This window comes from Penicillium verrucosum (genome assembly GCF_028828655.1).
Source record: "Penicillium verrucosum strain IBT 35672 chromosome Unknown utg000004l_segment0_segment0, whole genome shotgun sequence".
NCBI classification, from domain to species: Eukaryota; Fungi; Ascomycota; class Eurotiomycetes; order Eurotiales; family Aspergillaceae; genus Penicillium; species Penicillium verrucosum.
The window spans coordinates 1655945-1679008 of record NW_026643213.1 but is presented as its reverse complement, the minus strand read 5'-3'; the positions used below and the strand labels follow the sequence as shown (position 1 = coordinate 1679008).

The 23064-nt window shown below is 44.2% G+C and overlaps 5 protein-coding genes across 5 annotated transcripts; 3 read left to right on the top strand and 2 right to left on the bottom strand.

Annotated features, from left to right (window-relative positions):
- Window positions 1-516: 516 nt before the first annotated feature.
- Window positions 517-3488, bottom strand: chsA (chitin synthase I; the record flags this gene model as incomplete). Its single annotated transcript, XM_057222773.1, has 5 exons — window positions 517-531; window positions 588-1088; window positions 1139-1540; window positions 1601-3223; window positions 3294-3488. The coding sequence occupies 5 exons, from the start codon at window positions 3486-3488 to the stop codon at window positions 517-519; spliced, it is 2736 nt and encodes a 911-aa protein (XP_057069994.1).
- Window positions 3489-4904: 1416 nt separating this feature from the next.
- ltpA (tyrosine protein phosphatase LTP1) lies at window positions 4905-5571 on the top strand (the record flags this gene model as incomplete). Its single annotated transcript, XM_057222772.1, has 2 exons — window positions 4905-4965; window positions 5018-5571. 2 exons carry the CDS (start codon window positions 4905-4907, stop codon window positions 5569-5571), a joined length of 615 nt encoding a protein of 204 aa, XP_057069993.1.
- A 234-nt stretch (window positions 5572-5805) lies between these two features.
- On the bottom strand, window positions 5806-6549 carry N7516_010052 (demethoxyubiquinone hydroxylase family protein; the record flags this gene model as incomplete). The annotated part of the gene is made up of 1 exon (XM_057222771.1): window positions 5806-6549. The coding sequence occupies one exon, from the start codon at window positions 6547-6549 to the stop codon at window positions 5806-5808; it is 744 nt and encodes a 247-aa protein (XP_057069992.1).
- Window positions 6550-6994: 445 nt separating this feature from the next.
- On the top strand, window positions 6995-8990 carry N7516_010051 (RNA polymerase-associated protein; the record flags this gene model as incomplete). The annotated part of the gene is made up of 4 exons (XM_057222770.1): window positions 6995-7203; window positions 7264-8009; window positions 8060-8199; window positions 8256-8990. 4 exons carry the CDS (start codon window positions 6995-6997, stop codon window positions 8988-8990), a joined length of 1830 nt encoding a protein of 609 aa, XP_057069991.1.
- A 673-nt stretch (window positions 8991-9663) lies between these two features.
- Window positions 9664-13664, top strand: N7516_010050 (uncharacterized protein; the record flags this gene model as incomplete). Its single annotated transcript, XM_057222769.1, has 2 exons — window positions 9664-12542; window positions 12596-13664. 2 exons carry the CDS (start codon window positions 9664-9666, stop codon window positions 13662-13664), a joined length of 3948 nt encoding a protein of 1315 aa, XP_057069990.1.
- Window positions 13665-23064: the final 9400 nt, after the last annotated feature.

The following is a 23064-nucleotide window of genomic DNA, read 5'->3' as shown; positions in this document are numbered from 1 at the left end:
TGTAACTTGTTTGGAACCTCCGAGGAAATTTCACAAGTGATAGAAATGGCACTACATTCACTTATTCCTTGAAACTTCGTATAATCAAGTCTCGACTACACAGTTCTTATGATGTTTCGGACACAAAGTTCGTGGAATAATCAATACTCCTCCATATCTATAGATACAGTACACAAATTCCCAGCCCACATGAGAAACACAAAAATCATCAGCCCAAGTATACATATGCAAAGGCAAGCACATGCAAAGGATGTACCAGATCGAACGATAAAAAAAAGACAAAAACTAGAGAAATCACGATATCATATCATTCCGCGTGTCACAAAGGACGAGAGGGATATCGCAGGCAAGTCATCAAACGCATTACATTTTCCATTTCCATTTGCGTACCAGACCGGGCCCGCCGTGGTATTGTAACCAAATCCAAATCCGGATAAAATCAGGGGGGATATATGAAAACATAGCATCTCTGCTGGTGCAAGAGAACATAATCATCATGCTTAAAAGTACACTAAATCAAACGCCACGGAACTAGAATGTAAATGTTAGTATGCGACAAAAATAGTAATGCAAGGAAGATAACTCACCATACGAACAACCATGTACCACATTGCGCCCATAAACTTGAACATTGACAGACCAGCAACACTCCAGAGAACAACTTCCATGTAGATCATGGAGCGTTCGGTCTGCGCCTCCTCGTGGGATTTGTTCTCGAAGGTTTCCAAACCGGCAGCGCTCAGAACAACGGCACCAAGAGCAAAGTTGCAGAATACCCAGGCGAGCACGACAGCACTGCGGAATCCCTTGTAGTAGTCGGCTTGCTTCTCTTCCTCGGGAACGATCTGAACCTCCTTAGGGGGCTTGATGGCGAACTTGGCCAACTCCGCCTCATACTGCGCGTTCAGATCGCCATCGTCTTGAGGAATGTTGACGTCGACCTTACCGCCGGGCTTAAGGTGCGCAGAGGGCAGTTTCTCGGCCTTGTCATCTCCCTTGGTACCCCATGTGATATCGTGGGTGTTGCAGAACGCGTAGATGTTGAGGACGTTGATGTAGGTAGGCGTGAGCAAAATGTATTGAATGAACTGGAGGGTGTTAGAAGACTCGCCAAAATTAGGTCCACAGGATAACTTACACTGGTGAACATGTGCCATGGGTCCAGGAAGATGAACGAGGCAACGAACCACATGACATAGGTCGATCCAAGGGAGACGATAATGGAAAAGAACGTCTTGTTGGTGAATAGTTGGCTGACCGAAAAAGTGTTCGAGGCCGCCTCTGCTTGGATCGATTTAACCGTGACGAAAATGGCAGCGAATGCAAGGTATATCATGATTACGATCCAGAAATAGACCATGGTCATATAGAACTTGTTGGATCCGCCGGGTCGATTACCAAGAGCTAAAACGAAGCACGTAACAAGAGTTGCCAGGTATAGCCATTCAAAGACAATACCTAGAACCTTACCAGCAGTACCCAGTAGCTCATCCGAGCCCAAGTATGATGTCAAGATGTGGAAAACCAAGAAGAAGTTACCCTGCGCAAGGCGTTAGTATAGATAAAAAAAAAAGTAATGGTGAAGGGGAGGGAATCGTACAATTCCGAACCACGCGAAAATCATCGCGATTGTTTGATAGACGAATTCAATCATCAACATAAACTTGCGAATGAAGCTGTGGTCACTGCGGAAGATCTGGTAGAAGTGGGTAATGGCGTAAACTGCAGCGAAGAAACTGCCATTCAGCCAGCGACGACGCTGGAGAATGAACTCGGCCATCTGATCAGGCACATCGGTTTCACCAGTCGACGACTTAACGTACTGAAGGAGCCATCGGCACTTCCGCTTGGAGACAATCTCGAAACACAGAATTCGATCCTCAGCCAAGTACATGTTGGCTGTGAAGATACCGGCATTGGCACCGTGCATCTTCTCGCCGAGGAAGTACCGCTCGAGTGGACCTTGGCCGTTCTTGTCGTTTTGAAGTGCGACGAACCGGTAGGCGGAGAACGCACCAGGCAGCACAGTAATGAAACCGAATGAAGACTCAAGTGGTTTATCGAGAATGTTGCTGAGCTTGTACTCGAAATTTTGACCAGCCACCAGCGGGTTCAGCAATTTTTTGCCGTGAGACAACATGACCTTGATCTCACCACATGCACCACCGCACATGGGTTCGACATCGAAGGCCTTCCAGAGGTGATAAATCGAGTCTTTGCCAGGTTTTGTACCCGCATCCAAGAGGACACAAATGTTGGGGTCCAAAACACGACCGAAGGCTTGGAAGAACCATCTATGAGAGTTGATTTTCTTCTGATTCTTTTCCTTTAAACAGAAAATCAGCTGCACAGGAGGACCAGATCGAGGCTTCAGATGCACTTGAGTGCCCTTCACCTCCAACCCAACTTGAGTAGTGTACTCGTAGATGTGCGCGGTAACGTCCTTTCCGTTGACTTGTTGCTTCGCAATGCCGTCCTGATAGACACCCAGACCTGCCAGCACAGCGCGCGTCCGAGGGTTGATCTTGGCACGACCGTCGCTAATGATACAGACTACAATCTTCTTCCACGAATCCTTACCCCACGTTTTGCTGCTTGTGCGGGAACACATGTGATCAATGTTCTTGAACACACCGGACATGGTGCGCGCAAAGAGGAAGTCATCTTCATTGTACATGGTCACGGCGATGAAGAGTTCGGTGTTGCGAGGCTTTGCGAAAAGCTTCTGGCGGAGGGTAAATCGCTCCTCGAAGAAATCGGCGGGATCGCATGTCGCTGCCGAATATCGCATGTGCGTGAATTCATCGCGACCTGGTGGCTCTGCGTGGGGTACTTGACTGAGTAGTCTCGGCGCAATGGGACAATCGAGGACGAGGTTGCCGTTGAAAAGTTGAACTTCTTTCACCGTCTTCCAACGGCGAATGGGCGCTGGGCTGGGCGTCGGGACCGGTTCGTCCTGGAACTCAGTATACGGGTCCGGCCCGAAGGGGTTTGCGCCCGGTTGCAGCATAGGCTGATCAACTTCAAAGGGAGTGTGTCCTCCCTCTGGGTACTGGCCTAGGTCATAATCATCATGTGGGGTATGTGTAGGCTGGTAGGGTTGGGTGTAGTAGGCGTCGTGATGGGCTTCAGGGTCGACCGCGTACTCTTGGCCAGGATAAGGATGGTGTGCGTCATATGCGTCATGATGGCCATAAGAGTGATCAACATTCTCGACGGAGTACTGTTTCCAAGGTAGATTGTCAGTATTCATTCCCACACAGCATGTTTCGCTGTGGTCTCGTAATACTCACAGTGGGTTGTTCGGCCAAGCGATCACTGGATGGCATGGGAAGATGTGACTGGGGCCCATACGGGTTGTCGGAGAGCTGGTAGCCATGCTCCAGTGGTCGCCCGGGGGAAGGAGTGCGATTGCTGTATCCCGTAAGATGGGAGGGATTCAAGATAGGCGAGGTATGCTCGTCTCCGAACGGGTCTTTTCGTGACATGGTTAGTTTTTAGATGTAAAAGAGTATTTGATGAAAGCCTGAATGGCAATAATTTGACGGCGCAAATTGTACTGAGACCATTGAATCAATGACCAGCACTGATTTGAGCAGTTTCAGAGAGATGGAGAATGCGCGGGAAATATGAAAAGAGTGAGAGGAAGGTGGAGTCCAATAAGGCTAGAGGAGTACGTACCAGCGCCCACACGATTGTAGGCCATAATTGAGGAGCCTTGGGATCGAGTTCAGATTATCCCGCCCCAAGTTTGTAGCAGGGGTTGTTGGAGATTGCGCCAGGAGCGCGGAGTGGAATATTAAGCGTCAGCGGGAGAGATCACTAGTCCGATTAACGGATCCGAGTTCTCGGCGTCGTTTCAGATATGAAGAAGGGTTGCAAGCGAAATTCGATATAAGGAGAGGGTGTTACACAACGGTGCCGAGGGTGAAGAAGAACAGTGATCAAAAGAAAAATGTGGAATAAAATGAAGATTGCCCCCTCTGTTGTTTACGAGGCCTTTCAATTCCTGGCAACGATAATGGTGGATATGGGGACGAATCACAAGTGTCTGTGCTGCTCCGCACTGCCTTGTGGAGATCTCTTCACCCACTGATTAGGCCTGTTGTATAGAGATGTAAGGTACAGTTCCTTAGAAAAAAGAGAGAGCAGAATCTTCAAATGCTTCGGAACAAAAAGCTCCAATGATATTGCAGTAACCAAAGACTCCTGGAAGTCCTGAAACCTTTGAGCCACGGGTTGATGTTAAGAGGAGAAACTCCACTTCCACAGACGATCGTGTTACTGGGCCAACTGACTGGAACTCAGCCACATTGGGCTTATCATATGTGTGGCTCATCCATTATCTCAGCCCTAACCAAGTTCACTTCGCCAGTGGACAACCAGTGGCAGCCTATTCTACCAAGTACGGAGTCACTAACTCATCTCCTGTTTCTTTTTTTAGAATCTGAAGTCATTGGAGTCTGCTTTTTTTTTTTTTTTTTCTTCTTCTTCTTTTTCTTTTGACTAAAAACAGCTGCCTATTCCTACTATGAATAGGGTGATCTACCTCTAGCTTCAATATGCTAAGTTTGTACCTTATTCTGCACATCTTTTAGTTTTTTTTCTTTGTTCCTACTTTCTTCTGGTTTATGACATATGTACAACACGTCCTTCGTATGGGGTAACTAATGCAAGTGAAGATATCTCTCCAACTCTCCAAGACTGGTGGAGACCACAACTTAGGGCCGGATGGATAACCCCCCTCCCTCCCCGCCTAGCATCGTCAAACTCGAACCAGGGCCTTCCTTGTACAACATATATTATTGTCCATTACGGAGTACTATTGTGTCACTTACTTCCTAGCTCTGCATATCCTGAAAAATCACATATAGATTCCTTGGTGATCCCCCCGCTACCCCACTATGGCTTCCAACTCGAACGCGCGCCCCGCCAAGGTGTTATTTGTCTGCCTGGGAAACATCTGTTCGTCATACTCGGTTTTTCTCCACCATTGCGATATACTAATCTAGTCTAGGTCGTTCCCCGATGGCTGAAGGAGTCTTCCGCAACCTGGCCGGCGCTCACCCTTCCGTCGGTGAGATCGACTCCGCCGGTACAGCCGCCTACCACAGCCTCGAGCCGCCCGACTCCCGCACCATGTCTACTCTGCGCCGCCACAAAATCACCGATTACGAGCATGCTGCCCGCAAAGTGACAAGGGAAGACTTCCTCACATTTGACTACCTGCTCGCTATGGACAAGTCGAATCTCCGCGACCTGCAGGATGTGCGCGAGTCGGTCATTGCGACGCTGCAGAGGAAGACCGATACCAAGCAAAGCTCGAGGAGTACGCGTTCGCACGTCGATGCTGCCATCGGTGCATACGGGGCTGAAACGAAGGTTGCCGAGGTGCGGTTGTTTGGTGATTTCGGCAAGGGTGGAAAACTGCACGATCGCATTGGCAGCGGTGAGGTGGTTAAGGATCCTTACTATGGGGGCGCTAATGGCTTCGAGGAGGTGTACCAACAGGCTGTCCGATTTTCCCAAAACTTTGTGGAATACTTGGAGCAAAACCCCATTGACTCTTGAGTGAATGGTGCTGGCCACACCACCGGGGAATAAAAGTCAGAGACCATGAACCTTGATACCCTGCGATGAGAGATAGATTAGATCGGGCACATGAATCAAATTAGAATATACAATGTTAAAATATGGCTAGGAATATCGAGATGAGTAGTCGTATAGTACATACAGTCCTGGATGGCAGCAGAATATCTAAATGGTGGCGCAACCCCGGCACATGCGTCCCGCCAAATTGTGATATCAAATCTTCTCGCTGATCTTGATAGCGGTCCTGCATCCAAGACGGATGACATCAACGAGCGGATCGTAGGGCTTCGCCTCCTTTGAGTCGTTGGCCACGGCATGGTCGAGATGTTCTAGTTCCTCGTCACGAATTCTCCGGAATGTCGCCAACATTTCTTTAAGCTCCTCATCCAGCTCCTCCCCTCGCCTTTTGGCATCTGCCTCCCAAGAGAGAATCTCTCTTACTTGGTCGTTGTAGTGTGATCCGATTTCAGTCTCCACGGCTTCGGTGCACGCCATCGCAGCTTCGCGACCCAGTGCCGCAGTCGACCAACCCAAGAATGTGGCAGCCACCTCCCATGCCGGATACATGGCGGTCGGTCGGATCTGGTGTTTGGCGATGAGGTGATTGAAAGTCTTGAGGTGTCCTTCTTCCTGGTCGTACATGTGTTTCATCAAGGGTCGGAGGTGCGGGTATGAGCGGACGATCTGAGGTGTTTGCGCTTTATAGATCAGCGTTGCGGCAAGCTCACCGGCCTGATTCACTCGTAGGGCACTGTCCATGAATTCTCGCTGCTCTTTGCTAAGAACATATAGAGGTTTGGAGGCACCGGAGGTGCCGGCGGTAGTTGAAGCCTGCCTACATTGGCCATGCTTAGATGTTGACGGCACGAGGAAATCGAGACAAATAGGTGTTGTTGCAGGTAGAGAATAACGGCAATGCGACAAGGCGCACCTTCGCAGAATAGGTAAAGGCAACATCGTGGAATCAAATTGGACTTCCAATGAAGCCAATTCCAGGGACGAAGCTTAGAGGTCGCGTGTTTGTCGCTTATATCGGCTTGGCGCTGCCGCGCGCTTATAATAGGCTTGGCATTGAACGTCATGAAGTTGACGGCTAAGGCCAACTTGCGACGACCATCTACCTGCTTTTTACGATACCCTCCATTACGTTCACCCTTTGTCCCGTGTACAGAGTGTTTGTTGAATTTGGGACATCACTCGATCTTGAGCAGACATTTTGGACCGCATTTTGCAAGTCTTGCCAACTTCTCCATATTTGGAACGACTCCTGGAAAGGAGGGAATAAGTCTATAGGAGCAAGAATACTCCTATTGTTCTAGGGCTGTTGAATGCCTATTGATATATAGGCTCTTTGCTTATTGAGTTCTATTAAGGGTATAAGTTGTATTGAGACATTTTCACAATGGCAGACGATTTGGATGCTGAGCTGCTCGCTTTGGCGGGTGACTCTGAGGAGGAAACTTCACCACCCCCCAAATCACCAGCGCACTCCGCTTCTTCACACGACCAAGATCGAGATACCTCACCTGCAAGCATGGCTCGCAAAGGAACCGCCAAATCGATGGGGCGCCGATCTCGCAAGCCTGCGAAAGATGAATCGGAGGGCGAAGTGTGAGCAGTGCCCCTCTATTTTGATAATCAAGAGCCTTACTGACCTGGCAACGTATACAGGTCTGACGATGGATCCCGTCACTCGCTTCAGTCTGCCCCAATGTCCGAGTCCGAGTCAGAGGCCGACAACTCCGGCGACAACGACGAGGATCGCCCCATTTTCCCATATGATAAGTTGTACTACTCGGCCCAGGACAAAAAGGACATCATGGCTATGCCTGAAATCCAGCGCGAGGAAACCCTGTCCGAACGTGCCCAGCAAGTCGATCGCCACAACCAGGATCTGGCTCTACGCCGCCTTCTAGCATCTCGCTCGCGCGAGGAAGCACGGGCAGCTAAGAAAGCCAAGCGAAAGGCAGGCTCCGCCGGCTTGGATGATAATCAACGCAAGAGCTCGCGCCAGAAGACCACTCTTGGTGGCCGCAAAGTCGGAGAAACGTCTGGAGCCATCGAGGCTTACAAGCGCCAACGTGAGCAGAAGGGCAAGCGGGATGAACTCCGTCGCCGAGACCCTACAAAATCGCGCCGTTCGCACTCCATGGGGTCTGATGTTTCTGATGAAGATGCTGATGCCGAGAGTGATCTTGAATTGGATGACCGCGTTGGCCGTTCTGTTTCCATTCCCAAGGATGACCCGCCCGCCGAGCTTCGGGAAATCCGACGTGCTCAAGTTGGACGTAACAACTTTGCCAAAGTTTGCTTCTACCCCGGATTTGAGAACGCTATGATCGGCTGCTACGCTCGGCTGAGCATTGGCCCGCACCCCGACAGTGGTCAGAACGAATATCGCCTGGGCCTGATTACTGGTAAGAACTTATGCTGCCTCGCTTGTTTATGCATGCTGACCTTTTTCTAGGAATCTCCCAGGGCAAGCCATACGCCTTAGAGGGCGAAAACGGCCGCTCATTTGTCACCGATCAGTACGTCAAGTTAGCACACGGAAAGGCTGTTAGGGACTTCCCATTCGTCACTTTCTCCAATTCTCCACTTACTGAGGTTTGTTTTCTTCCTCTCAAATCTCAAATCTTGCAAGCCAACTAACAGATAACTAGGCCGAGTACCGCCGTTACGTTCAGACCCTCGCCGTTGAGGATTGCAAGCTGGCTACAAAGGGCAAAGTTGAGTCGAAAGTCGCCGACATCAACCGTCTCCTCAACCATACATTCACTCGGGAGGAACTGAACGAGAAACTCCGTCGCCAGGGTGCTTTCGACCAGAAGAAGAATGTGCTTAATCGTCTCGAACTTGAAAGAAATCTGGAATTCGCTAAAGTCAACGGAGACATGGAGGAAGCCGAGAAGATCGAGGCAGAATTGCAGAAAATGGTCAATCCGACCTTGTCCTGGGGGACAACTCTTGTCAAGAAGGAGGTCGACAGGGGTCCATCGGAAGCCGAACGAGTCCACCAGATCAACCTTCGCAACCAGAAGCTTAATATTGAGAACGGTCGTCGTGCTCAGCTCGAGGAGAGAAAGGCTGCTAAGAAGGCAGCCGAGGCTGTTGCCCGCGGAGAGGCTGCTCCAAATCCCTTTATGCGCGTGCGAACAGTGGCCAAAACTCACCATGATCTCAGTGGGGCAGCTAAATCCGCTGCCGCCGACGCTTCTGTGGACAACCAGCAAAATACCCTTGATGCCGAAAAATCCAACGGCAATCCCACACAGAAGGGAACTGCCGCCTCCCGCGTCACTCCAAAGAAGCCCAAGAATGGCTTCATGATTAGCTACCGCAACACCGATGATGAGAACATTGCAGCCCTCGATATGGACATTGACATCGAGATTTAATCTCACTCAAGAATGCCCTTTTGTCCTACGTTTCAGTTTGATGACGTTTGTTCGACGAACCTTTATTGAGAAGATTCATTGGTTTTGATTCCATGATTCCCCGAACATGTCTAATTTCCCAAGGAGCCGTGGCGGTGATTGGCTCAAAGCCTTGCCTGTATTGTGATTGTATTTTTTTTGCTTTCAGTTTTTCTTACGCGATATTTGAGGAGTCCATGGGTGATCTCGGCGTCTATTCACAAAATAGCATCAAGCTTTGTATTATGAGATTCCAGGGAATAACAGCATGAGCAATACTCCCATCGTTGTTAGCAGCGCAGCATTGATCTACCGAAAGAGGTACTTACATCAGAATCACACAAAACACCCCTACAAAAAAAGATGAAAATATGAAAATATCACTTGCTATTACAATACTTCCATAGTTGGTCGTAGGAATAATAAATCCAATTAACGCCCACTTGAGACAAATTAGGCGATAAGATAAGGTCACGTGTGGGGCCTAGCAACGCGAGGAACGCGCATCGCGTTCAGACTATGCGCCCTTGAACCTGGCATCCACTCCACCTTATTCCGGACCTTGGAAGTCTCAAAGTCCGCCGTCAGGTACAATCGATATCATTATGAAAACTATTTCCTAAAATCCACCATAATTCACCATAATATTCACGACATGTCTTCGCCATCCACACCACGGTCGACGCGTTCCGCGTCGCCCACCGGCGATTCGCCGAACATTATTACGCCCGGCCAGAAGATCAAGGCCATGATGGCGGAATTCGACAGCGATTCGGAAGACGACACTCAAGTTGCCAAGTCAATAAATGCTGTCTCGAAGCTTGATTTAGGGCGTACTTCGGTGCCGGCTGCTGATACACGTGAGAATGGCCCATTGCACGACTCAGCAGACGATTCAGACAGCGCAGATGAGATTTTCCGACCGAAAGGCCGTATGGCTGCCCGTTTACAGGGTAATTCTAGATCGGCTGAACCCGAGAACGATGATTCAGCATTTGCTCGCGTGTCAAAGGCAATCCGATTAGAAAAGAAACAGGACGAGACGCCTCAGCAGACAGAAGAACCACAACCCACACCCATCGGCGAATCTAGTGATGATGATGACCTACCTGCGGCCGGTCCGAGGAGAAAGCATAAGTCCACAACCAACTCGCCCAGGGCCGCCAACCGAATGAGCCAAAGCCCTCCCCGTTCCAGACCCGACTCTCCTCTCTTCGTATCCTCTCCAGGCCAACCGCATGACGACCTAGACACCCAAAATGAAGACACAGAAAATGCCACTGAGAACAAGCCTAAAGGAAACGCCCGTTTCCTGTCTCTTGTCGCTCAAAAGCGCAAGGAACGCGAGGAGCGAGAGAAAGTCGAGGCCGAAAAGAAGAAGGCCATCCGAAAAGTTCAGCTGGAGCAGTTTAGTTCGCAGGTCCTCTCAGGCGAGGAGAGCGGTGCTGATGATCCCCGTTCTGCGAGCAAGCTCTCCCAGAAGGCTCGTCAGCCCCGGAAAGCCAGCAAAAAGGCACTGGATGAAATGAGGCAGGAGACCCAGCGAATGAGCCGTAACATGCAACTAGCTCACCAGGCCAAGACAAAGAAGAAAATTACCAAAGAAAGCCTGTTCGCCAAATTCAACTTCATGCAACCCGCTACCCCAGCCGAGCAGCTCGCGGCAAATTCATCGTCAGCAGTCGGATCACAAAATTCCTCTGACGGAGAACTACGGAACAAAACCAAAGATACTCCACATACTTCTCCAGTTCTTGGGCATTTGGACGCCACCAAATCCACTGCTGATTCTGGGCATGCCCAAGTTCAAGCAGCTGAAGTGGATGCGGATATGGATGCGGACACTGAATATTTACCTGCCCCGAAAGACCTCCTGGCGCCAAACCAGCATCCTGCATTGTCCAAGGGCACTGCAGTCCAGGAGGTCCCAATTCCCGTACCTGAGCCCAACCCAGAGGGTGCTAAATTGAAGAGAGTTTCTCGCCCACTGACACAACCACCTATCCGCGTGCTGCTTTCCAGGCAAGAGGTTGCTGCGCACCAGAGAGATTTGGACGATTCAGATAGCGATCTTGAGGTGGTAACATCCCCTGGCAAGTGCCGTCGCATTGCAGCATTCGAAAACCTGCCTACTAGGCAGAGGCATGAAGACCCCTCTATGACCAAGCTCAAGGCATTGGCACATCTGACATCTCCTACCCGAAAAATGGCATCCATGAACTCCGCAGAGCTCTCCGCAAGTCTATTATGGCGGGCTCGACAGCAAGCGGCCAAGGAGCGCCGGGAGCGCATTGAAGAGCTCAGGGCCAAGGGAGTGGTCATTGAAACAGCCGAGGAGCGTGTAGCGATGGAGGATGACATGGAAAATCTTGTGGACAAAGCACGCAAAGAGGCCGATGAAATCCGCCGACAGGAGAATGCTGCTAGGAAGAAGGCCAACGGCGACGACGAAGACGAAGACGATGACTACGAGCTTTCCGGTTCTGACCAGGAGGCTGATGGCGAAGGAGACGATGAAGATGACCAGGAGGAAGAACATGAGCGCGTCAATGGTGGCGGGGATCTCGTCGAACAGGAGGCAGATGAAGACGACGATTCCGCTGATGATGAGAGTGAGGTCGCTCCTTCAGATGCAGAGAACGAGATGCCTACCGCGAGACGGAAGCGACCAACTCGCGTGATTAGCGACGACGAAGATGAAGACCAACCACAACCACCTTCAACGCCTGTGAGAGCCCCGAGTTATGTCCCACAGTCCGCCGAACGACCCAACTTCCTCGGGATGGGAACATCAGGCGATATGTCCTTAGGTCTTACTCAGGCATTTGCCTCCACATTGGATGGCAATGGTGCTGGCACTCAAGTGGAATCTGCCACCATGCCCTTCTCTCTTCCAGACCCTGGTCGGCCTGTTCCTCAACTTCGAAAGGAGGAATCAGAGGTTCTTGTTCCAGACAGCCAGCCCCAGCCTCAGGATAAAGACTTTATGGAGGGTTATGCACAGAGTGTGGCCCGAGTCTCAGAGTCGCCTGCGCCATACGCCTTCTCGGAGTTTTCCCAATCCCAGCTACCTGACCCAACCCAAGACGAGGGCTTTGTATTCTCACCATTCGATCCAGCAAAAAGATTCAGGGGTACCCCGCCTATGTCTACCGTCGACACCGTCCTTGTGGGTCAAACTCAGTCGCCCATTGCCGATCGCAAGCGCAAAATGTTGCGGCGCGGACGTGCAACTGAACTTTCTCAATTGGACGAGAATGAGAATGAAGGTGACTTTGAAATCGATGCCAATGCCTTCAATGTCTTGAAGAAGGATAAGGCTGTAAAGAAGGGTCCTGCTGCGCAATACAACAAGAAAAACAGCAAGGCGAAAGACATTGTCGATGAGGCTGCCGAAGAATCCGAGGATGAATACGCAGGCCTTGGAGGTCACAGTGACGAGAGCGACGGCGAAGAAAATGCCATTGATCGCCATATGATCAATGACAACAGTGGCGAGGTGGTTGATGAGAAGGAGCTTGCCGCACTCAATGCGTATGTTAAGGGTTTGGCTTATGGCCCATGGAAAGATACTAACATTCTTATAGGGTTCACGATCGCAACCGTGACGAGAAAGATGTCGCCAAGTTGATGAAAGATATCACGACTGGAGCCCTCCGTCGTCGCAAGAATGCGGATGATGACTTTGACCTCGACGACTCGGACGATGAGCACCTAGCACGTCGTCGTGAGAAGCAACGCGAGTTCGCTAAGATGCGCCGTGCTCTTTTGGCAGATGAGAAAATCGGCGAGATTGCCGAGAACCCCAAGAAGGCCGCATTCTTCAAGGCCGTTGAGGACCGTGAAGTTGATGATGACTTCAATATCGACTTCCTGAATGAAGAAGAGGACGCCTCCCAAGGAGAAGCATCTCAGGACCCCGCTTCAGGAGAACATTCCAATGATGCGACGAGTGATGGTCAGAACCGCAAACGCCCTCTCGAACCATCAGCTGAAGATGCAACCAACCGTCCGGCGGCTCGCCTCCGTCGCACCCCCGCCAGTGCAATGTCCAAGAAACCAGCCACCATAGCAGAGATTCGTGAAACGTTGTCCTTCCTCACCGAAACCCCGGAATACGACTCCTTCCAGGACGATGCTTCTCTCGACGATGCAGAACATGAGCAAGAAGATGAAGATACTCCCGGTGGGGACGAAGGCGATGATGATCAACCACAACCGGACACCACCTTCGCCAAACCCAGCCACCCACGCCGCACGCGCGGAGTTGTGGTTGACCGTCTTGCACTCCTCCGACAAGCATCCTCCAATTCCGCCACAGGCACCAACACTGGCTCTGCAAACTCCAAGCTTGCATTCCACAGCGGCAGCGGCGGAGAGGGTCCCATTGGCTTCCGCCCTCCCCAACTTCTGCGTCGCGTTACAACTGGCTCTTCCTCTTCCAGTAGCTCGAACGCCTCCAACCGTGTCTCCAAAGCCGCAGCTTCGGGTCCTAAGAAGGGCGGTGCCGTCAACTCCTATACAGCTGCGCGTGAGCGTGAGCGTGAGAAGGAGCTCCGCATCAAGCAACGCAGCGGGGGATCTAACATTGCCAAGTTGCTGGGTAAGCATACTGGTGGTGGTTTGGGTGGCCTGGATAAAGGCCAATGGGACTGAATGGATGCCTCATGGCATTAGTGAGTCTTGCTTTCTGCATGGGTGCGCGGTTGCTTTTTTTATGTTATGGTATGAGGGAATAGGATTGGTTTTACCGTAGTTCTAAGGTCATATGGATTTGGAGGATTAGGCGCATTGTTCATGATTCACGTCACATATTCAATCAAACATTTAGATTGTACATTTCTCTGCTGGTCTTTCTTAGCACTGAGTTTTGAGTAATTTATGTGTTCTTCTTTTTGCTCCACAACGAGCTATCGGGTCTGTGGATTCCACAAAAACCAAAAAAAGATGTGCATCATCCGTGAATCGAACACGGGCCTCGTCGATGGCAACGACGAATTCTACCACTAGACCAATGATGCTGAAGGACCAGGCGAATCTGAGCGCTGATTCGTTGGTGATGTGAGAGAGCTCGCTATTGAAGTAGAAGAGGGTCAAACATGGATGTAATTGACGCCTAGACCCCCACCTTGAATCATCTTCCGAAGGTATTACAAGACTACAGTGGAGAATAAGTGTGATCAGGATCAATGATAATAGATGATGATGATCTAACTAGCTGCCATGAAGCTGCATCTATATAGCTTCATAGGGCAAAGAAACCATCTAGTAGAAATCAAGCAAAGGTACATCTGTCACACTGCATGAAGGTAAAAAAAGACACCTGCACAAAAGCTCTGCTATGAATACATCACCACCTTACTTAGAAATGTAGATATAGTTGGGCTCGTCCTAGGGTTCAACCCAAACTTCTAAATATGAGAGGGAGGCACCGGCAGCTTTAGCGCGAGTATGGGCGACTATAGGGATCACCATCACATAACTCTCTCATTGGTTTATATTGCCTGGCAGTAACTTAGACCCAGTTATATACTAGTTAGTAGTAATATTGAACCCAGATGATGCCTGATAATGCGTTAGAAAAGATATATAAAGAGACAACCAGAAAGACAACTAGAAAGACAACTAGAAAGACAACTAGAAAGACCCTAAGAAGAACGTCCAAAAAAGAAGATCTAGTAAGATGTCAGTGTATATATATATAGTATGCCTAATACCATTTTTGTTACATAATAGTAGTTAGTCAGCACAGACCCGCTGCCCCTCCATAGGCAGCGTGGGCTTGCTACGAATAGAAACCATCTTGCCTTCCCCTGACTATCAGTGTAACAACTGGTAGCATGTCCTAGGTTCCATCTAGGACCCTAGTTTTCGTTTTTTTTAGCAGTTTTTCAAAATTTTTTTCGTTTTATATCCGCGAGAGCGACGAAGACTACTGCGTGGTACCCGCGTAGTAGTAGACCCGACGCGTAAGCGACGAAGACTACTACGTAGCACCCGCGTAGTAGTAGAACTCTATCACCCTTCCCTATCTATTAGACCTCGATCCTTACTACGTAGTACCCGTATAGTAAGGATCGCTATCTCTTACTACCCGTCGAATTACGTAGTATCCGCGTAGTCGGAGCGGTAAGAGAGAAGAATTTTTTTCTAACGGTAAAACCCTCTTAGCGGCGGTAGCTAGATAACCCTACCGCCCTAGTTAACGACTACCGAATAGTAAGCCCGCGTACTAAGGCTAGTATTTTAACTATAGCTCTATATCGAAGATATAGATAGGCCTTACCGATAACTCTTTATAGATAACGTAACCTAGTTAATAGAGTAAGTTACTTATAACTAAGTAAGGCCCTTCCTACCTATATTCCTTATAATCCTATTCCGCTTTCTACCTAAGTAGCTTCTAGAAAGTAGCTAGCTAATTAAGAAAGCTATATAGGATCTACTACGACTCTATAGATACCTCTAATAGGGGTAGGCTATAAAGTAATAGTAGCCGGGTTCTATAGAGTAACCTTTAGAATAACCTATAACTCCTTAGCGGCTATACCGCTTATAAAGTCTTATAAGTACTATAAGGCTAGCCGTACCTTAGGTATATAAACGAGCTCGATTATAAATCTTAGTAGCGAAATATAGTTAGAGTCTATCTCTATCGCTTATTAAGTTCGGCTATAGTAATATACTACCCGCTATACTAACCGGACGAGATAAAGATATAGTACCGCCGCCTAGTATATTCCTAGACTCGGCTCTACGTCCTTACCCCTAACCGAGTAAGGACGAACTATCTAGATAGTTTATATAAGCGATAGGAATAGTCCTAATAGGGTAACGCTAGTAACGATAGGAATAATAGCGCCGATAGGATAACTAATACTAAGAGCCTCTAGTCGAGAGATATATAAGAGTATAGACTACCGAGACGGAAACGTTAGAATCCGGATTCTCGCTATAATAAATAGCGATATTAATAGAGATAATGTTGGAGTCACGTGACGGCCATGTGGGGCCGCAGGTGATCCTGACCCACAGAACTCAGGATATTGTTAGACAGTAGCTAGTTTTTCTTCTCTTCTTTTCTTTCTCTCCAGAGTCTACAATATTAATCCCTTGAGGTTAACATTCATTCCTACATAGCCTATATTCCATCTAATAGGTTATAAGCCCTTACTCGTACGACTCCGAGTATCTTTTCGTTGAAATTTTCAACTAATCAGAGTTTTCATTTTTCATTTATAGGACGCGTTTTTCGGCCCGTTCCGTATCTCCACTTTTCGACTATCGATCCTATCATTGATTTTCATCGACGATCTTATCGTAAGTCAACATTTTCATTATTCTAATTATCTAGGAAGCTTCGTTTTCCGTGGTTACCTTATCGACGCGACGGACGGTACCGATTCGCGTATTTCTTTCGATCGAGACCGAAGACAGACACTCGATATATAGTTAAAATAACTAGTTCCTACGATAATAACGATAACGGAGGAGAAGATTCCTTACATTCTCTCCCCGCTTCTCGCTAGTAACATAATCCTATTTCTAATAGTTAGCAATAGTATTAACGTAGTCCTATTAGACGGATACGTATATAGGGGACTAATCTTCCGGAAGTAAAGGAGATTAAGCTTAATAAGGATATTAAATTAGCTCTTAATAATAGTAATCTAGTAAGATAGAAACGATAGATTATTAATAGATTGAGTATAGCGCGAATCGATTAGGTCGCCGACTATAATCTTCCTCGTCCTACCGAATTCGATCCCGATTACGATTTATAGAGATACTAGTCGAAGATTTTTAGTAGATAGATCGAAGGTTTTCTAGATTAGAAGATTATTATAACTCTTAAAGGATATATAAATAGTTTCCCGATTTACGCCGATTATATATTACGTAAAGTCGAGTCTATTATTCGTAGTACTAGTATTATTAATAATATAAGACGTAAAATAATTAAATTCGATAAGATAAAGAGATTATACTTTAGTTCTACTAAGGACTATATTAATACCTACTAGATATAATATAACTAGCTTAGTATATATAAAGTCGAACCTTACCTATTTAGAGCGTTATTTATAATACTTCGATAACTAGAAGGTAAACTTAAATTAATTACGTTTACCTATAAGACTTTAAAAGATAAGATACTAGATTCCGTTATAAAGGAGGTTTTTAGCGATATATATAAGGTATTAACAATTAAAGTACGCGATATTCCTACTTCGTTATCGTTCGACCCGGAAGCTTCTACTAACGTCGCGCGGAATAATAATAATAATAATTAACGCGGAGGTAGAATAAGAGGTCGAGGCCGTAGTAGTAGAGGTCGTAGAGGTAGTTTATATAACTCTAGATCGGATAATAATAATAATAAGGATAATTAAAATAATTAGAAGGAATAGTATTAAGGTACGAAGAATACGCCGCCTAAGGGTAAGTCGATTAACGAATAGACGGAATAGTAGCGTAATTAATAGCTATAGTATATAAATAGTTTAAAATATACCTACTATAAATATACTAGATATCCTACTAAGATATATTTCTACCTAATAGAGGATCTACCTATAGAGGGATAGAAGCCGCGTAATAATACTTAGTATTATATAACTATATATAAAGGGAAAGGTAAGGCTAGTATTACTCGTACTAATATAACTCGTTCTTCGGAGGACAACTAGATAATTAATAGTAGTACTTCTAAAATAATCACTAGATATTATAAGGACTTCTACGAATACTTAATTTATAAGCTTAGTAAGGAGCTATATAGCTATATAAATGCTAATAGTAAGGTCTAATTAGTAATTAGTTATAGTAAGGCGCCGATTTAAATCAAGAATTCGGAAGATAAGATTAAGATGATTCTTATTAATACCTACTATAATACGGCAACTACCGATCGTCTGCTTTTATCTAATACTTTTAAAGCGGATTATAGTATCTATTATAATTCAATTATTTCGAAACTAGTTTATAAGAATAAGGAGGAAGTTAGATTAGTAAAACGGTTTAATAGTTTACCCTAGATTAATAGCCTACTCTATTAAGGAGTGATTCTAGAGAAGATATAATAATAGTCTTCTATTTAAACAACTACTCGAACGACTTACTTTTATAAACCGAATTCTTCTAATTTAGACTCGGATTTAGATAAAGAGTTTAATCGAATTAATAAGTCTATTTCGACTTATAAAATTTATCGTCGACTTAGTTATATAAGAAGACCGTATATCAAAGCTTCTCTTTCTAATACTATTCTTCTAGAGGAAGGAGACTAGGTTAAACTTTATAACTTTAACTATAAAACTTATTAACTTAATAAGACTAAGAAGTAGATTTCTCGGGATATATAACGTTATATAGAGAAGCTAGGTATAAAGTTTTATACGGATATATAAACTATAAACCTACCTAGACCTTATAGTAAACGTTATTAGGTACTAATTATCGATAACTATACTCGATATACCGAAGGACCGTACTTTCGAACTAAAAAGGAGATTATACCTTATATAATTACTTTCTATAAGAGATAGAAGATTCTTTATAAACATTACCTAGCTTTCTAGCGGATTAATAAAGGAATTAAATTCTATAAGTTTTAGATATAAACAGAGGAAGAAGGTATAGTTTTTAAAATTACACCTATCTATATATCTAAACCGAATAGCGTTATAGAGCGTATAGGTAGTTATATTAACTAGATTTAACGTATAATAAATATAGACGCTAAGCTTCCTAAATAGCTTTAGCCTTACTAAGTAAATACTATAATTTATATTTATAATTATTTAATTAATCCGAAGACTATAAAGATACCGATTATCTCCTAGTAGGAGGGCCTTAATCTTAGTAAGACGAAGGTTAATTTAAAATATCTTCGTATATAGGGTACTATCGTATTTGTCTATATTCTAAGGGAGATACGTATTTAATTAGAGAAATTAGCTACTTATATATTTAGAGGATACCTAATTAGTTATAAAGGTAAGAATAGTTATATCTTTAAGGTATAGAATCCTACTTCGAAGGAGATTATTTGTTTATAGGACGTTACTTTTCCCGATAAACTTAATCTTAACTCTTCTCGATCGGATAACGATCTAAAGGGGGGTATTTTAGCTAGAAAGCCGGTACCTAAGGATCCTAATTTAGATAATAACGCCGGAGCACTTTATAAAGAAGGTGGTCTGTATATTGTAGATTTTATAATTAAGAAAGACAAATAACCTTACGAAGGTCCGAAGGTTATAATTAGACTAAAGCTAGTTCCGTAGGTTTCTATTACTAGTAGATAGCTAGAGATAGTAATTTAGGTTTTAAGACCTATGATTTAATAGAAGCAAGCTTCTATAGGTCTAGATATACCGGGAAGAGTATAGACTATACTACCTATACTAAAGCCGTTAACTAGAATATAGGAGATCGAAGATCAATCTCTACTTTAATAACCGAATTTCCGGAAGTAAGTTAAACCGGCTTATGTTGGAGTCACGTGACGGCCATGTGGGGCCGCAGGTGATCCTGACCCACAGAACTTAGGATATTGTTAGATAGTAGCTAGTTTTTCTTCTCTTCTTTTCTTTCTCTAGAGAGTCTACAATATTAATCCCTTAAGGTTAATATTCATTCCTGCATAGCCTATATTCTATCTGATAGGTTATAAGCCCTTGCTCGTACGACTCCGAGCATCTTTTCGTTAAAATTTTCAACTAATCAGAGTTTTTATTTTTCATTTGTGGGACGCGTTTTTCGGCCCGTTCCGTATCTCTACTTTTCGACTATCGATCCTATTATTAATTTTTATCGACGATCTTATCGTGAGTTAATATTTTCATTATTCTAATTATCTAGGAAGCTTCGTTTTCCGTGGTCACCTTATCGACGCGATAGACGGTACCGCTTCGCGTATTTCTTTCGATCGAGACCGAATACGGATACTCGACGTATAATCAAAATAACTAGTTCCTACGATAATAACGATAACGGAGGAGAAGGTTCCTTACGTTCTCTCCCTACTTCTCGCTAGTAATATAATCCTATTTCTAATAGTTAGGGATAGTAATATTAATAACGTGGTCCTATTAGACGGACACGTATATAGGGGACTAATCTTCCTAAAGTAAAGGAGATTAAGCTTAATAAGGGTGTTAAATTGGCTCTTAATAATAGCAATCTAGTAAGATAGAAACGATAGATTATTAATAGATTAAGTATAGCGCGAATCGATTAGGTCGCCGACTATAATCTACCTCGTCCTACCGAATTCGATCCCGATTATAATCTATAGAGATACTAGTCGAAGATTTCTAGTAGATAGATCGAAGGTCTTCTAGATTAGAAGATTATTATAACTTTTAAAGGATATATAAATAGTTTCCCGATTTACGCCGATTATATACTACGTGAAGTCGAGTCTATTATTCGTAGTACTAGTGTTATTAATAATATAAGACGTAAAGTGATTAAATTCGACGAGATAAAGAGATTATACTTTAGTTCTACTAAGGACTATATTAATACCTACTAGACTTAATATAACTAGCTTAGTATATATAAAGTCGAACCTTACCTATTCGGAGCGTTATTTATAATACTTCGATAACTAGAAGGTAAACTCAAATCGGTTACGTTTACCTATAAGACTTTAAAAGATAAGATGCTAGATTCTATTATAAAGGAGGTTTTTAGCGATATATATAAGGCATTGACGATTAAAGCACGCGATATTCCTACTTCGTTATCGTTCGACCCGGAAGCTTCTACTAACGTCGCGCGGAATAATAATAATAATAATTAACGCGGAGGTAGAATAAGAGGTCGAGGCCGTAGTAGTAGAGGTCGTAGAGGTAGTTTATATAACTCTAGATCGGATAATAATAATAATAAGGATAATCAAAATAATTAGAAGGAATAGTATTAAGGTACGAAGAATACGCTGCCTAAGGGTAAGTCGATTAACGAATAGGCGGAATAGTAGCGTAATTAATAGCTATAGTATATAAATAGTTCTAAATATACCTATTATAGATATACTAGATATCCTACTAAGATATATTTCTACCTAATAAAGGATCTACCTATAGAGGGATAGAAGCCGCGTAGTAATACTTAGTACTATATAACTATACGTAAAGGAAAAGGTAAGGCTAGTATTACTCGTGCTAATATAGCTCGTTCTTCGGAAGATAACTAGATGATTGATAGTAGTACTTCTAAAATAATTACTAGATATTATAAGGACTTCTACGAATACTTAATTTATAAGCCTAGTAAGGAGCTATATAGCTATATAAATACTAATAGTAAGATCTAATTAGTAATTGGTTATAGTAAGGCGCCGATTCAAATTAAGAATTCGGAAGGTAAGATTAAGATGATTCTTATTAATACCTACTATAATACGGTAACTACCGATCGTCTACTTTTATCTAATACTCTTAAAGCGGATCACGGTATCTATTATAATCTAATTGTTTCGAAACTAGTTTATAAGAATAGGGAGGAAGTTAGTTTAGTAAAACGGTTTAATAGTTTATCCTAGATTAATAGCCTACTCTATTAAGGAGTGATTCTAGAGAAGATATAATAATAGTCTTCTGTTTAAACGACTATTTAAACGACTTACTTCTATAAACCGAATTCTTCTAATTTAGACTCGGATTTAGATAAAGAGTTTGATCGAATTAATAAGTCTATTTTAACTTACAAAATTTATTATCGACTTAGTTATATAGGAAGACCGTATATTAAAGCTTCTCTTTCTAATACTATTCTTCTAGAGGAAGGAGACTAGGTTAAACTTTATAACTTTAACTACGAAGCTTATTAACTTAGTAAAGCTAAGAAGTAGATTTCTCGGGATATATAACGACGTATAGAGAAGCTAGGTATAAAGTTTTATACGGATATATAAACTATAAACCTACCTAGATCTTATAGTAAATGTTATTAGGTGCTAATTGTCGATAACTATACTCGATATACCGAAGGACTATACTTTTGAACTAAAGAGGAGATTATATCTTATATAATTGCTTTCTATAAGAGATAGAAGATTCTTCGTAGACGTTACCTAGCTTTCTAGCGGATTAACGGAGGAACTAAATTCTATAAGTTCTAGATATAGGCAGAGGAAGAAGGTATAGTTTTTAAAATCACGCCTACCTATATACTTAAACTAAATAGCGTTATAGAGCGTATAGGTAGTTATATTAACTAGATTTAACGTATAATAAATATAGACGCTAAGCTTCCTAAATAGCTTTAGCCTTACCGAGTAGATACCGTAATTTATATTTATAATCGTTTAGTTAATCCGAAGACTACGAAGATACTAATTATCTCCTAGTAGGAGGGCCTTAGTCTTAGTAAGACGAGGGTTAATTTAAAATATCTTCGTATATAGGGTACTATCGTATTTATCTATATTCTGAGGGAGATATATATTTAATCAGAGAAATTAGCTGCTTATATATTTAAAGGATACCTAGTTAGTTATAAAGATAAGAATAGTTATATTTTTAAGGTATAGAATCCTACTTCGAAGGAGATTGTTTGTTTACGGGACGTCACTTTTCCCGACAAACTAGATCTCAACTCTTCTCGATCGGATAACGATCTAAAGGGGGGTGTTTTAGCTAGAAAGCCGGTACCTAAGGATCCTAATTTAGATAATAACGCCGGAGCACTTTATAAAGAAGGTAGTCCGTATATTCTAGATTTTATAATTAAGAAAGGTAAACAACCTTACGAAGGTCCGAAGGTTGTGATTAGACTAAAGCTAGTTCCGTAGGTTTCTATTACTAGTAGATAGCTAGAAATAGCAATTCAGATTTCAAGACCTATAATTTAATAGAAGTAAGCTTCCGTAGGTCTAGATATACCGGGAAGAGCATAGACTATACTACCTACACTAAAGCCGTCAACCAGAATATAGGAGATCGAAGATCAATCTCTACTATAGCAACCGAATTTCCGGAAGCAAGTTAAACCGGCTTACCTTCTACCGCTAAAGAGGCAGGTTGTTCAGCAGCCAATTTAT